We start from the raw sequence: 15,771 nt of genomic DNA, 5'->3' as shown, positions 1-15,771 counted from the left end.
CCACAAAACTTGGCAAAATTGTAGGGACTGGTAGCCCAATGTGCCTTTGCTATGTCTCAAGATATATGCTCTAGTGGTTTTTACGAAAATTAACTTTGAAAAATATATATTGGGCTACATTGGGCTATATATATGTTAGAGCCCAAATGTAGCCCAATGTAGCCGAAAGATGGCCACCAGAGACAAAAAAAAACAAATGTAGCCCAAATATCAGCCAGATGTAGCCCAACTATAGCCCAGTGACAGAATGTCCCAGAGGGTTCTAAAGAACAACTAGAGCGCTAACAGTCTTACTTATGACAAAAGTATGGCACACCTGAAGTCATCTTGATTGGAATAAAGTGTTAACACTTAAAACATTTAATTTGCAAAGGAACAAAATGAGGGGTTTCATTTTGCCATAGAAATGTTATATATTACCTACTGGCGTTTGCCAGTAGGTATATATAGTTAGGATTTTTTTGAATAGGGATTTCTGAAAATTCTATGTTGAATAACTTTGGCGTTAATGGATGGAATTGGCTGAAATTTTCAGGAAAATGGCACATTTTGTTTCTGAGCGTCCCCTGAAAGTTTGGGGGGCTTTCGTCAAGCGGGGGCCGAGAAAAAACTTGGCAAAATTGTAGGGACTGGTAGCCCGATGTGCTGATCATGTCACATATTACATCATTCATGACATGGTCAGTGACATCACTGATGACATCTCAAATGACATCACTGATGACAACATCCAGTGACTGTATGTTTCTGTAAAGTTAAAATATGTCTTACATATTGAAGAATGAGTGGATGTATAAGTGTCTGGATGAAGGATTTAGTAGGTGCATGACTGACTGTATGAGTGAGTGATTAAATGTGTCTCACTGAGTGCATGGGTTAGTGACTAAACTGTCTTAATCTGTGCATCATTATGTCTGTTGTTCTGTAAACTGCTGCATGTGTTGATCAGTAGCTATATGAGTAACTATATGGGTTATTCAGGGCTCGACAAATCTTAAAAATCTTACTTGACCTGCAGGTCTAGTGACAAGAATTTTCTTCTCGACCTATCACCAATGCCCTCGACCCACAAATTGGTTGCATACACATTTTCTTCAAAACATAGGCAGCGTAGTTGATCTATGACCAGTAAGACATAATCGATTTTTTTTTTTGCCTCATTACTATTCTCACTGCAATGTTTTGAAAGTTACGAGTACGGCCTCACATAAACACTCTTAGCAGTACTCGGGTACACTACTGTACATTAAACATACTAGAGTGTGGCTCCGGATGAATACTCTTAGCAGTACTCAGGTTCACCTCTGTACTTTAAACATACTAGAGTTCGGCCCCGGCGGCTCAGCATCCTGTAATTCTGGGCAAATCACTTTATCTCCCCTTGCCCAACAAAAGCGAATGTGTCCTTGTGTAACGTAACTGGCGCTCATGTAAAGCGCTCCAATACCTTCGGGTCGAGTAAGCGCTATATAAATCTTTTAAAAAAAACACTCCTACCAGTACTTGGGTAACCCGCTGTACCTTAAACATACTAGAGCACGGCCTATGAAAGGGCAGATTGCACCATGGCTTGGAAAAGAAATAACAGTATGACTGGAACGTTTTTTACGGGGTCTTGCAATTGTATTTTATGTCCCTGCTATCAGACCAGTCATGCTGTGTTAGCACAACTAGAGCCATATAAACATTATTACCCTGCTTGCTCTTGACATGATATCGTCATTTTCCATCACTCTCTTTTCCACGTCACTGACGTGGGACCTATCTTGTCAAGTGACAGGGAAGCCTCCCAGTGCAATTTCACACCATAGATTGTGATTACAACCTGCCCCTACATCTGTTTCACTTCCTGATGGGCTCCCCGAGCTGGCATTTCAACTTAATGAAGTCGGCGCCAGCCTGGTCCTCCTCGTGAACGGCCGTTCTTCATATGCAGATAAATGCAAATCACACAGGGAAATAAAAAGATACGCATTTAACGTGGCTGTTTGTACAATTTGGAGTAGACATATTTTCGTTCTTGTCCACTTTTCTCCAGCCTCCTTATATTTATACCACTTTTATCTTTGCCAACCCTCCCATTCACTCCTTCCTTACTGTAGATCGTATTATGCAGCTAAATATTTTTGTAATTATTAAAATAACAAAGGGAATTGTATGGCGCTGTTTACCCTCTGCATCCCGTCGGTGCACCCCCGACTGCATCCGCCTTGCAGAGCTGGGTAATCGAACTTCTTAGCTGTGAGAAAATACAACATTTCCTGCGCTGACATCTGGCTCCTTGACGGGCACCACAGGCAGCTTGTTGCCACCTCACTAGCTACCACTGGACGAGGCACGTTCAGGGAGTTCCCTCTGGTCGCCTGTGCCTCCCTCTTAAACTTCACGAATGCTTTTCGAAATCTCAAACTTCACCTTTCTCATGTGCCTCATCTAGCTGTGGTTCTCAGAGCACTATCAACCTTCTGACCAAATGCAGTTCGCAGTGCTAATGTGATCGCGCATGTTAATTATAATTATGCCTAATTTCTAATCAACTAGGTTTATTTACATTGCAGGTAAGTTTGTGTTTTTCCAGGACTTGAAGTCTGAAACAATAGCACGCTAACAATAGCCCCGCTGTGTGTTAATCCCCTTCAAAGCCACCCTCCCCAACAATCGGAGCAAGAGCCCCTGACCCGCGGAGGTGTCCCCATCCAAGCACACCTACCGTACGGCCTCCTACAAAGAGATCGAGCCATCCTCGGCAGGCGCAGGCTTACACCACGGGCAGAGCTCCACTCGCAGGGCTCTCAGGAGCATGGCTAAACACCCCAGGTGCAGGAGAACTTCTGCTTTGCTGGGGCACCAGCGTCGTTCATGGCCTGCCTCCGATCAAGTGAATTGGGTACAGGGGTTGGCAAAGACAATTTACACGCTTCTCAGGCAGTATATCCTGCGCGCCTCATTGCAATCAGCCAATGAGAAGAAGCGTGCAAACATGCTCTATACACTTTACTGTGCGGAGATTAGCTACCATCTGATTGGCTGATTGCAACTAGGCCTCAGCAGACCGAGCCGCGTTGCAATCAGCCAATTAACACCTTTGCTTTGCTCGCATTTTGTCACAGCAGTTCCTGAACATTTCGCACAGCTGCCCTCTAGAGCCTTCTACCGGCACTGCACTTTAGCACAGCGACAAAGTTCACTCGCCAGGCCGGTCAAGTAGGCCTAAAAACTGTCTCGCCCTGAAAGAAATTGACTCGCATTTGCGAGCGGGCGAGTACATTTTTCGAGCCCTGTTATTGATTGGTTGCCCAAGTATTTGTATGGGAGACTGAGTGTGTGTGTGGGTGGCTGGGAGGTGTATGACTCTGTGCATAGATGTGTGAGCAGTTGATTCACTAGATGTATGGGTTCAAAAGTGCATGTGGAAACCGCTGTATGGGCGGTTGACTTGTGCATGAGTGTATTGGTGAGTGAATGGATATCTCAGTGCTACATGTCAAAGTAAGTACATATGTAAAACACAATACATGTGAGAGTTGACATATATAAATAACTGTGCATAAGAGCCAGTGAATGTGTGAGTGGCTGTATGGATCATTGTGAACTTGTATCAGGGATTGTATAAGAGAGTAAATATGTGTTAGTATATGTTTGAATAAGTAAGGTGTGTATAACTGTATAGTTGAGGAAATGGAGGTGTGATTGATTCTTTGCATGACTGACTAGGTGTGTAAGTAACTCCATGGATGAGTGACAGTCTGTGAGTGTCTGTTTACACTGATTGTATCTAAGGTTATATTAGAGTCTGAAGAGGTTCATCGTATTATCACATGACTGATATCATCAGTGATGTGATCAGTAATGTCAAATGAGATGTCATCAGTGATGTCATCAGTGATGTCATTTGAGATGTCATCAGTGATGTCATTTGAGATGTCATCAGTGATGTCATTTGAGATGTCATCAGTGATGTCATCAGTGATGTCACTGACCATGTCATGAATGATGTAATATGTGACATGATCAGCAGTGGATTGCGGGTGCGCAATATATAGTTAGTGCAACTAACTATATATGCGAATTTCAATGGTTTTGTGTGAGTAAAATAAGGTTTTGTAAATGCTAATTCCTAACTAAATATGGTCTATAACCTATGGTTTTTTCAGTAAATTTTCAAGGTTTTGTAAATGCTAATTCCTAACTATATATGGTCTATAACCTATGGTTTTTTCAGTGAATATATATATATATATCAAACATTGTTTGAGTTACAATTAGTATGACTCCTATAATTCTCAGGGGTATTCTAGTCCGAGCTCCATGGGCTTTGTGTAAGCTGTGTGCATGCATACAGGACCTTTAACTGGGGGAGGTTCTATACTCTGTATGGACTTGCTGGTCCATACAGAGAAAGATGGTGTCCTTGCTCTGAATGGGACTAGCACATTCTTTATACTTGTGTTCTTCTTTTTAAAGGAAAACATAGGTATTTCGAGAATAAGTGTTGCTGTTGAGTGAACACCAATGTTTAATTGTTTACTTCATTTGGTTTTAAATGTTGGTGAATGTGCTCACACATATTATCTGTGGCTTGTCCTGTTTTTCTTTATCCATGAAGAGAAGCTCCCTGTTGCTGTATCTCGTTCTTTTCTCTGTCATGTTTTTTATCAGGTGTATAAGTTAGTGATTCTATTTTAATTTAGCTGTCTATATTTTTCCCTCGGTTTGAAACTTTTTGCGGACCGAGCAGTTGCGTTTTATTTGTAGGAATTGGCCCTCTGGTAGATCCTCTCTAAGGGTGTGCGCTATTACAATGGAGGAGGCTGCTCCTGTTGGTTTTGTGGGAACATTTTTGGTTAGGGCCCCATCTGATGCTGTTAACACCAGGTCTAAGAATTGGAGTTCCTGCTTGATCTCTGCTGTCCAATGCCAGGTTACCTGGACCTCATCAATATATCATCGCTATAATTTTATTTTGTCTTCATGAGGATTATTTCCCAGATATTATCCATCTCAAACATGGGAATATACTGAAACACTGTCCTCACAGCAAAGTTGCTCCCCGTCGATTTTCTGTGCAGATGTTAAAAAATGGTGCCTTCAAATTCAGAACAATTCTTTTTTCAGTGCTAATTTCAGCAATGTCATAATAAATTAAATGGGTGCTGCCTAGTATATTGTTTGTCTCAATATATTTGCTGTGGCTCTCAAATCTTCGTCCTGAGAAATGCTGGTGTAGAGAACTTCTACATTCAGCCCTATATTTAACTCTTCTTCTGGGTTAAATTGTATGTCCTTGAGGACATTTAACCAATGTTTAATATCTTTAATGTACAAAGGCATCTCATATACCAAAGGCCTCAAGAAGCAGTCAACAAAGGTTGAGCGAGGTTCTAGTGTTGAAGCTATTCCTGACACTTTAGGGCGTCAGGGGCTGGGTTTCTATTTTTTTAACTTTTTGGTATGGTATTGAAATAAGAGATTATGAGTCTCTTATTAGCCAGAAAGGCTGCTTCTTTTTTAGGTCAAGCTGGTATAAGCAGTGCGAAGCACTAAATCCAGCGAAGCATCTTTTGTTACTCACTTCCTGGGAATGTGAGACAGGGGATGGGCACGCGCAGGCGATTTCCCCATGTGAGCGCGCACCTTCACCCACACGCCGTGCACATGTCCTGTCCCACAATATGAGAAAGTGGATAACACACAGATAACACAGATTTTGGATGCTCTTTTCTTCAGCTGAAAAAGTTTAAGGTGTCAGATTACCTACATGATCTACAATCTTCTTGTCCCTCATTGAGGTTGTTGTTTTCAGGTTTTGAACCTGGTTACCATTTCTTCTGTTCTTCCCACCTGACCCTTCAATCTGTTTTTCTTCCCTCCAGCTAGAACATCCTTAAAAAGGACAGGTATTTTGTTGGAAGGGGGTTGTGTCACTGTGGGGGTGGGACCATAAGGTGTTGGCCATTAGTACGAGTGTGGAGGTGGGGGTGGGGGTGTGTACAGGACAGGGAGGGGATATCAGCTATTAATCCAAAAACAACAATTGATGGACAGAATGCAGAACAATGTCATACATTCACCCCAGTACAGAGATCTGGGCCTAAATCCATCGTTTCTTTGCTCACCATGCCATTTCAGTTTGAACCCAGCCATATGTAAATCAGTCTTGACCCTGTGCCCAATGGGAACAGCCCAGTCCGCACTGCCAGGCCAGGTCCTCCCTGAACTGGAAACAATCATCCAAGGGCCGGTTTCGGGGTTTCACTCCTCTTCAGCCAGGATAGCTTGACTCCGGTGGCATGGAGAGCACGGGATTCAGGTCTGAGCATACCCGGCCCACTTTGGGTGACAAATGCAAAAACAACAGTTGATGGACAGAGTGCAGAACAATGTCATACATTCACCCCAGTACAGAGATCTGGGCCTAAATCCATTGGTTTTTTTCTCACCATGCCATTCAAGTTTGAACCCAGCCATATGCAAATCAGTCTTGACCTTGTGCCCAATAGGAACAGTCCAGCCCAAACTGCCAGGACAGGTCCTCTCTTGACTGGAGGCAAGCATCCTAGGACCGGTTTCGGGGTTTCACCCCTCTTCAGCCAGGAAGCTAGCCTGGCTGATGAGGGCTGTTAGCCCGAAACCGGTCCCAGGATACTTGTTTCCGGTCCAGGGAAGACATGGCTTGGCAGTTCGGGCTTGACTGTTCCCATGAGGCACAGGGTCAAGACTGATTTGCATATAGTTGTGTCTAAACTGGGGTGGTGAAGTGAGCTAAAGAACGATGATGGATTCAACCCAGATCTAAAACTGGGGGTGATTATCTGAAAAGTGTCAGCGCTCAGTCCATCATCTCCTTGTGTTTGCGATATCCGCTATTAAACCATCTTCTCCATCTTTGGCTCCTCTTATTCTTGTTACTGGAGTTGTCACTAATCCCACCCTCTGAGCCTGAGATGGGTGACCAATCATCGCAGGAATTCCCTGTATTTGACTGCAATCACTCATTCCGTTGTTTTATGTACTCATCTGTTGTGTTTGGATATACTTTTAGTATGAGCACATTTCTTTACATCTTTATGTTGTTTGAAAATCTTGCTCTGTGTGGGGAAAGTCTTGTATCTCGAAAGCTCCTTGTGGACCTTATTGAGTGCTATCTTGTAGATTCCTATCTGGTTTTTTAGGTAGTGTTCGCCTGCTTTCATGTTTATGATCATAGTCCCTAAGTGATGGCAGACACATCCCACATGACATTAAGTATTGGCATAGCCAAGAGGTCTTGCTTTTGGGGCCTTATAAGTATTTTGTTATGCAGCACAATATTCTTGGTGCAACAACATCCAACTGTTGCATGGCTAAACACTTATAAGGTTCCAAAGGCGAGACCTATTGGCTATGCCAATGCTTGTTCCTGTCATGCAGTGCCGCTGCGTGACAAACTCATAGTTAGGCCCCATCGTTTTTTTTAAATGATGTGCATTACAAAAGTTAACATTGGGTAGTCGCCTGCAGACATTTGTAGGCATGGTATGCCTTCAAGTAAATAAACCATGCAAGATAACTACTGTAAGCATTCTCCATACAGTTACATGGGGAACTCTGCGTTCATAGCGCATGCAGCCACAGCACACACAGTTTCCACAAGATAGTTTCTGCTTTAACCACATGACTGCTAAGCTGATTCCTCTCCTTTGCTGGAAATTGTTATATCCCATGGCTCATGACGAGCTCAGCTCGTCATGAGCACACGACCAGTGTACTGCATGACGAGCTGAGCTCGTCATGAGCAGCGAAGGGGTTAACCAATCTCCTGCCAGTGACAATTGCACGAAAATCATAACCTGGAAAAAAGCAAAAATTGTGTAAAAATCTGGCACCCCAATAATTTGAATTTATTTGCGATTACCCATGTGTTAAAACAGTTTTGCCTAGGTCTAATTAAAACCAGATTACCAAATTCATGCGCGGATAGCAAGTGGCTTGGAGAAACGCAGTTGGGATTGTACTAAAAAGTATATCTGTAGTGTTTACGTATGTACCCTACACATATTTTATATAAATTTACAGTTTTATCCCTGAGGGTTAAAAGGTTGTAGGTGTGAGTGGGCCCATTACACACTATTATAGTTGTTGCTCAAGTTAATTTCTAGAAGAATGACAAATTCACAAAGCACAAAGATGCCTGTTTTTACTAAATCAAGAGTTTCTGGAGATTATTAAACTTGGGGTTCACATTAAAAATACCCTCAAATACTCTGCTTACAGTTTTAATTTTAATATTCTGTTAATAAATCCAAAATACGTGTAGCAACAATACATCTTGGGGTTAGTATTTTATGACAATTTATTTAAATATCCTGAACTAGTACTTAAAGGTAAAGCAGGAATACCTATGCATGCTGCAAGGTGTGGATATTGTGGGGACGATTAGAGGTCAGATGGGCAAACGCCCTTTATAACTTGAGCATAAATGTGAGGTAGACTCACACAGACCTCTGTTTCCAATGTTCATACCTCTCTGATGCTCAAAATTTGGTTAGGTGCAAATGTTACTGAATAGAGTGAACAAAAACACAGTTTACTTCTGAGATGTCTAGGAATGCCGGAGAGTTTTTTTTATAGAAATGTGCATGTATTTGTCTAATTTTGTTGAAAGTTGTATATATGTCCCATCGACCTGTGAGCTGTAGCCAGTACTTAATTTGTTTTAAAAAACTAAGTGCCAAGGCTCTCATCAGGAGAACACTTCAGCTTGCATTACACATCGCCCCAGTCATGTTGCCAGTGACGGTACCAACACAACTACTAACCACCACACTCCTACAAGTCCGACTATTCCAGGCCCCAAAACTATAGAAATGGTATGGGCGGCAGATAATAGTCAGTTTTAACGAACTGTTGTGGTCACCTTTAAATTAGCCATACAGCGCCACCTTGTGTCAGACTGTCACATGTGCTGTGTTAACAATTACGTGCCAGTGCCTAGCTCTGGAAACCACTGGCTCAAATTAATCACTGCAATACACACCACTCAAGAACACAGCAAGGGTAACCTCGATCACCATGAATGTTATTGCTATGACACGTTAAGCCAATGAGATTGTGCCCCGAAAAAGACCATAAACTAACTGTTTTAGCAATGTCGTTGTTAGAGAAGGCGTTAGAAATCTGCCCCTCAGGTTTGGGCCATAGACCTGGAGAACTTTGACCCCCTGCTTTGAAATTATGGGCCACTATGTTCTTCGTGGATAAAAAGCTGGGGTGCTTTTAATTAATACAATTAATACATGAAACGTTTGACAGAATATATATATATACTCTGATTTACTAGTTATTACAAAATAAACATTTGGAACAAATTATGGTAACTTCAAGCATGTCCTGTGAATGTGGAGCAACCAAGAGAGTGGCAAAAGTGTCAAAAAACAATGGCTTTTTTTCTTTAAAAAAAACGCCTAAAAGAGGTTCATTTGGAGGCAGAACGCACTCCGTGACGTGCTGTAAACAACTTGCCTCACACGCGGTGGTGCAAGCTCTGACTTTCCTCAACACTCGCTGGGATGTGCACTGGCCCTTATTACCCAGTGTGTCATTGTCTGTATGTGCGACTTCTACAGAGAGCACAATGCTTTAGAAGCAGTTACAGTACAATGCTTAGATCACAAGATGAACCGTGATATTAAGTCTACAAAAGTAACATGAACCCGAGAAAAGCAGGAACATTATGGAGTCTCGAGGTTCAAATACCTGTACTAAATGAATGAACCACTCAAGAAAATGTCCCAGCAAAGGTCGCTGACGCATGTGGTTAGAGCTTTAAATTTCAAGAAAAAGATGGAGAAACAAATGGACCGTGATTTGAGCTGTGCCAGTCCAGACTGACGAACGGATGCTGGCAGCCAGACGGACGAACGTTCCTGTGGGGTGTATTTATCTATGACCAACCCAGCTTTCAAAGGGAGTTTTATAACGGTGCAATAAGAATGGGAAGGTAACCATGGACACCGTACAGGCAGAGAGACTCACCGAAGAGGCAGTGACCTTCCGCAAATATTTGAGCTGCCTTTTGACACTGGTTGCATAATGTTCAGCTGCTGTAATTAAGTCTTCCAAAAACATTCTGTTCGCTTCGAGTTAGACTCCGTTCCATGTTCGACCCACCCTTACTGAGCTCGCTACCTTTATGCCTAGGAGCAAAGTTAGCTTAAACAAGCATTGGCTGCGCGGTCCTGAAAGTGACGCAGCCACAAAAGTGTTCTGCTTAATGAGAAAGAGGGGGGGCGGGTTGGCGCGGCCCTGTAAGTGACGCGGGAAAGCGAAAGTGTTCTGCTTAATGAGTAAGAGAGTTGTGCGCGCTAAACCGAAATTATAAAAAAAACACACGAGTGGTGATGCGATCTGTGGTGGGGGAGAGGGAGGGAATTGAAGCGCAAGCAAGGCGTAGAGAGGCATGCAAGGCTTAATGAGCCATGAACAAACCCACATGGCGACTGCGCACGTGCACGCAAGCTTGAGGCCAGCAAAAGCCTCTGCTAGCTCTTTGAAAACCCCCTTACTAAATGTCTCGTAGAGCAGCGCATGCGCTGGCTCAGGCGAGACCTAAAAAAGAGCCTGCTGAGGTGTTGCTTGGAAGGCAGATGATCCACAGAGGTGTCAGACTGTGCCCATCAGGAAGCAAGATGTACAGCAGCAGGACCCGCAAAGAAAATTAACGTGAATGTAAGGAAACTGCTTTTTGCAGATGCCCCCCCCCATGTTCCTGCCCCCATTATACCTATTAGATGCTCATTTTTAACTCTGACAGTGCTCTAAAGGCTGTTAACCAGGCCCCAGTGCCAGTTCTCTTTCCCTAAAACTGACGTGTGATTGGAATTCCCAGTTGACGAAAACCATACCTCCCTAATTAGTCCCTGGCAAATGGTACCTATGGTACCCAGTGCATGGTTGATAAAAGGGTACCCAGGGCTTGCAGCATTGTTTGCCCTGAGTGACCTAGGTAAGCCAACGACAGCAGGCCTGCTATTACAGACTGCAGGAACGCTGCTCCGTTTGGACTTTGTCCTTACCATGTGTGACAAAGTCACTGCACTGCTTTTAGGATATGTCTTTCACCTCAAGGGAGGCCTCCTGTGCCCTGGAGGCAGGGTGCAGTATACTAAGAGTGTAGACATGTAAGTGCAAGCTTTTATGTTGCTATAGTATCTTTGCCATTAAAGTACATTATCAGTGAAAGGCAGTCCATAGGGTAACATAGGACCTGCACCCTGGCAGACCCGGGTTATTAGCTCCATTATGGTAACATCTAAATATGTCGAGATTGGTGTCAAGCAACGTGCCTTTTCTTCCCTGACATGTATCTGGTGTCAAGGGAAGGCTGACATGCACCCAGAGGGCTACCTTGGAGGTTACCCATCTGGTTACACCAGCTTCCCTGTGCTCTGGCTGGCAAGGCTGCGTTTCCAGCTCCTGCTGCCACCAAACCAAGATTCTGACCTCCAGGCAGCGTGATCACTCCCAGGAGTCAGGAACAAAGGATGGGCAGGAAGGAAGTCACACCTCCCTTCTCCCCAGCGGGCTGGTGAGAGACACATGAAAGCAGTGAGCTTCAGAGGCCACACCGCCTCTGATACAAGATTCTGACCTCCAGGCAGCGTGATCACTCCCAGGAGTCAGGAACAAAGGATGGGCAGGAAGGAAGTCACACCTCCCTTCTCCCCAGCGGGCTAGTGAGAGAAGGAAGTCACACCTCCCTTCTCCCCAGCGGGCTAGTGAGAGACACATGAAAGCAGTGAGCTTCAGAGGCTGCACCGCCTCGGATACAAGATTCTGACCTCCAGGCAGCGTGATCACTCCCAGGAGTCAGGAACAAAGGATGGGCAGGAAGGAAGTCACACCTCCCTTCTCCCCAGCGGGCTAGTGAGAGACACATGAAAGCAGTGAGCTTCAGAGGCTGCACCGCCTCGGATACAAGATTCTGACCTCCAGGCAGCGTGATCACTCCCAGGAGTCAGGAACAAAGGATGGGCAGGAAGGAAGTCACACCTCCCTTCTCCCCAGCGGGCTAGTGAGAGACACATGAAAGCGGTGAGCTTCAGAGGCTGCACCGCCTCTGATACAAGATTCTGACCTCCAGGCAGCGTGATCACTCCCAGGAGTCAGGAACAAAGGATGGGCAGGAAGGAAGTCACACCTCCCTTCTCCCCAGCGGGCTAGTGAGAGACACATGAAAGCAGTGAGCTTCAGAGGCTGCACCGCCTCTGATATGCATCTCTGCTGTCACATGTAGCCTTACGGCTAGAGCGGAATATACGGGAGAGAGCATTGGGTCACCTACTCACTTTAGAAGGTGAGCTTAAAACCTTTAAAATGCTTCAGATAGAATTTCAACACCCGAGCTCCCAAGAGGGGAAATACAACTAAAACAAGCCCTGTTTTGTAGAGTAGGACCATTTCCTTGGATAGTTGAGGATTCCCCAGTGTTACAATACTTACACATTTGGGGGAAATTCAAAGGCGCAGCCTCTGGAGTTTATAATCTCATAGTGCATAAATTACACTCATACCCATTACTCGCACAACTTCATGTCAAATGGCAAGGGTTAATTACTGTAGCTTATTCCAACGGGGAATGGGAAGATGTTATTATGAACATGGATAAGAGAATCAGAGAGGCCAGAGTGAAATTTGCTGTCTTCAAAATTGTTCATAACTGGTACCGGTCACCACAAAAACACAAGTCAGCAGGTTTACTACACCAATCTACCCGTGCCTACACGAGGACTGCGATATACTACACATTTTATTCCAATGTCCAATTTTGAAGGAATATTGGTCTTCCATAACTGCCTCTATACACAGAGCCTTACAAGTGTCCATTCCTTTAACAGGAAAATTAGTTCTATTACATGATGTTACTGATCTCCCAAGTCTCACAAACCATACAAGACGATTGATAGCTGTTGCACTCACTGTAGGAAAAAAATTTGCATATTAAGACAGTTGAGAACACCACAATGCCCTACACACGATGCATGGCTTATTGAAATGTATAAAATACATCCTATGAAAAACTCATTTATAAATTGCAGGACAATGTTGGAACTTTCATCCAAGTTTGGATCCCCTTTCTAGCTAATAAATATTCTATTTCTAGTAATATTTCAGATTTTTTTTCTAATTGGGAACTACAGTAGGGAATCGCTTCCCTTTCCATCTCCTTATTAATTCATTACCATCATTATTTATATTCATGCTGTTGATGTTATTATTAGGACTGTTTGATGCCTTAGACAGTACCACTGTTATTTGAATTAGGATTTACTGTTCACCTATTGGAAATTGTTGAGTTGTGGGAATATCTCCACTTGAAATATTGTATTTGTATGATATTATCGCTACTATCTTACTACATATTGTATACTATCTAAAGCATCTCCTCCCTAGTCCACCTGTCCTATTTCTTCATATCCAGGTTTTATGAGTATCTCCGATATTTTATCTTTTGATATCTGTATTATCTTTTTTGCATTTAGAAATCTGAGAAGTTAATCTTTCATAGTTATTTATTGTATGGCCATAATTTGATTTGTTTATTCTCCTTTTTCAATGTATTGTTTATAAACTGACATGTGCTTCTCAATAAAAATATACAAGAAAAAAAAGATAACAAGGGGAAATCTTTTTTTGTTTTGTGTCAGTTAAGAGTGAGCCCCCTCGGATTAGAGGGTTTGCTATGGTAGTGTTTGGCATAACCTATACAGAGACAGCACAAAAAAGTAAGGAATGGAAAGCTTGAATTCATCTCAGCCAGATGTAATCATTCCTTGATCCATTCCAGCATTTGTAAGCTCACACGTACCATTGCACACAGACAACAACCCATACACAAATCAGTTTTGGCCACGCCACAAAAGGGTCTGAATATCCCGGACACAGTGACCAGACAGATGACCTTGGTGATCTCTTCGAGATGAGTTTCTCCCAGCCCTCCTCAGTCTTTGCTGTTTTGGACGCAGCGGGTTCTTGAATGAGAACCTTTTGAAGTGTAGATTTGTAAGACTGAATATGAGTTCTTCTTAATATTGCAGGCACTCTTACTCTTTCAAAGACACTCACTGCCTAAGTCCTTTGTTTACAGGCCTCCTGCATGATATTATCTGCACCCTCATTTCCTTTTTTGTTTATTCTCTAAGAACAAGACCCATTGGCAATAATGAAGGCCTTTCGATAAGTCACAAGCAATCCTATCACTGGAGAACGAATGGGGGAAGGGATAGTATATAATGCATCATTCTCAATGTATGAAGTTGCTGAACTTGTGATTTAAACCTTGTTGTTCTAGGAGCAGGTTAAATTCCGCGATGTTGCTGCCTGTTTTTCTGAAGAGGATTGGAAGAATTTGCAGGAATGGCAGAAGGATTTTTACAAGAATGTCATGAAAGAGATTCACCAGGCCTTGATCGTACTTGGTAATTTCTCACTGTCCCAATTAGAATTTTACAATATATATAACTCATAACGTAGTAACAAGTTTCTTAAATTATGTTGTGTTATTTTGCACGGTACATCTAGGAAAAATATGACATGCTGTAGAAGTTTAATTTAATTTTTCACAGTATATCTAGGAAAAATATGACATGCTGTAGAAGCCTAATTTAATTTTTCACAGTATATCTAGGAAAAATATGACATGCTGTAGAAGTTTAATTTAATTTTTCACAGTATATCTAGGAAACATTTGACATGCTGTAGAAGCCTAATTTAATTTTTCACAGTATATCTAGGAAACATTTGACACGCTGTAGAAGTCTAATTTAATTTTTCACAGTATATCTAGGAAACATTTGACACGCTGTAGAAGTCCTGGAGAAGAAGCCACAACACAGATATGTGACCCCTCAAGAACATAGAATATGTTGAAGAATACTGATGATATACTTTCGTCCAGGTCTCGCTCATCATGTCATCTGGTATGTTCAGATGCTGAGAAGGTCCTCCAATCCTGGTGGTACAGCCTTTGCGTCATCATATCATGCCCTGAGGGAGCCAGTCCTGAGACCTGTTGGAACTGGCTCCGGTGAAATGGGTATTGAAATGCAGACTTTGGCTGGAGACGGTCTGAGGTCCATGCTTGAGTTGAACTGCAGCCATCTTCAAAAGGCTGGTGTCCTTCTTCACAAGACTCACAGATGGTTTCTGGAAGGAGGACCATTGCGTTTGTGTGCAGGCTCCCAGGTGGACCCTGGAGAGCTTCACCGAAAGCAGACGTGAAATCGAATAGACCGTTCAGTAGATAGGGCACATGATGAACTCACAGACATATCCAAACACATAGATATGAGACACTCTATACATGTCCCACACATGATGAAGGCAAAGAGGCTCTGGTAGGCCAAACTGCACAGGCTTTACACAGGGGTGATAGGCTTTGAGATTGTGCAGGTACACAGGGCTGTTCTCCTCAATAACAGACTTGGCCAGGGAGAAGAGGTGTCTAGAGGAGTGCACTTGAGGTATCCTTTCGACATCTGGAAGTAGCTCTGATATCTTCTCTCTGTACAGCGGGAACTCCTCCGTGGGCACGCAAGATTTTTAAGCTCATGGAAGGCAACACATACAAGGTACATGTGCAGTGTGGCACAACTTCTGACACCCCACAATTATGCATTGGGAAACCGATTTACAGCTGCAAATAGACTGTTGTGATTTCCTGCACTGTAAGTTAAGACATTCTGTGCGTAAGGTAAACCTACACACATAAACGGTTTTGTGACTTGGGCCCAT

At 43.1% G+C, this 15,771-nt stretch overlaps 1 protein-coding gene across 3 annotated transcripts in view; it reads left to right on the top strand.

Annotated features, from left to right (window-relative positions):
* Positions 1-15,771, top strand: part of LOC147663769 (uncharacterized) — a 43,892-nt gene that overhangs the window by 3,250 nt on the left and 24,871 nt on the right. For all 3 annotated transcript variants that reach the window (XM_086950208.1, XM_086950207.1, XM_086950209.1), the window contains exon 2: positions 14,330-14,456. In XM_086950208.1, the coding sequence (XP_086806334.1) occupies positions 14,330-14,456 (127 nt within the window). The remainder of the gene's footprint in view (positions 1-14,329; positions 14,457-15,771) is intronic.

This window comes from Lissotriton vulgaris, unplaced genomic scaffold (genome assembly GCF_964263255.1).
Source record: "Lissotriton vulgaris unplaced genomic scaffold, aLisVul1.2 SCAFFOLD_2969, whole genome shotgun sequence".
Classification (NCBI taxonomy): Eukaryota; Metazoa; Chordata; class Amphibia; order Caudata; family Salamandridae; genus Lissotriton; species Lissotriton vulgaris.
The sequence above is the reverse complement of the archived record's forward strand: the minus strand, read 5'-3'. Positions and strand labels throughout refer to the sequence as shown.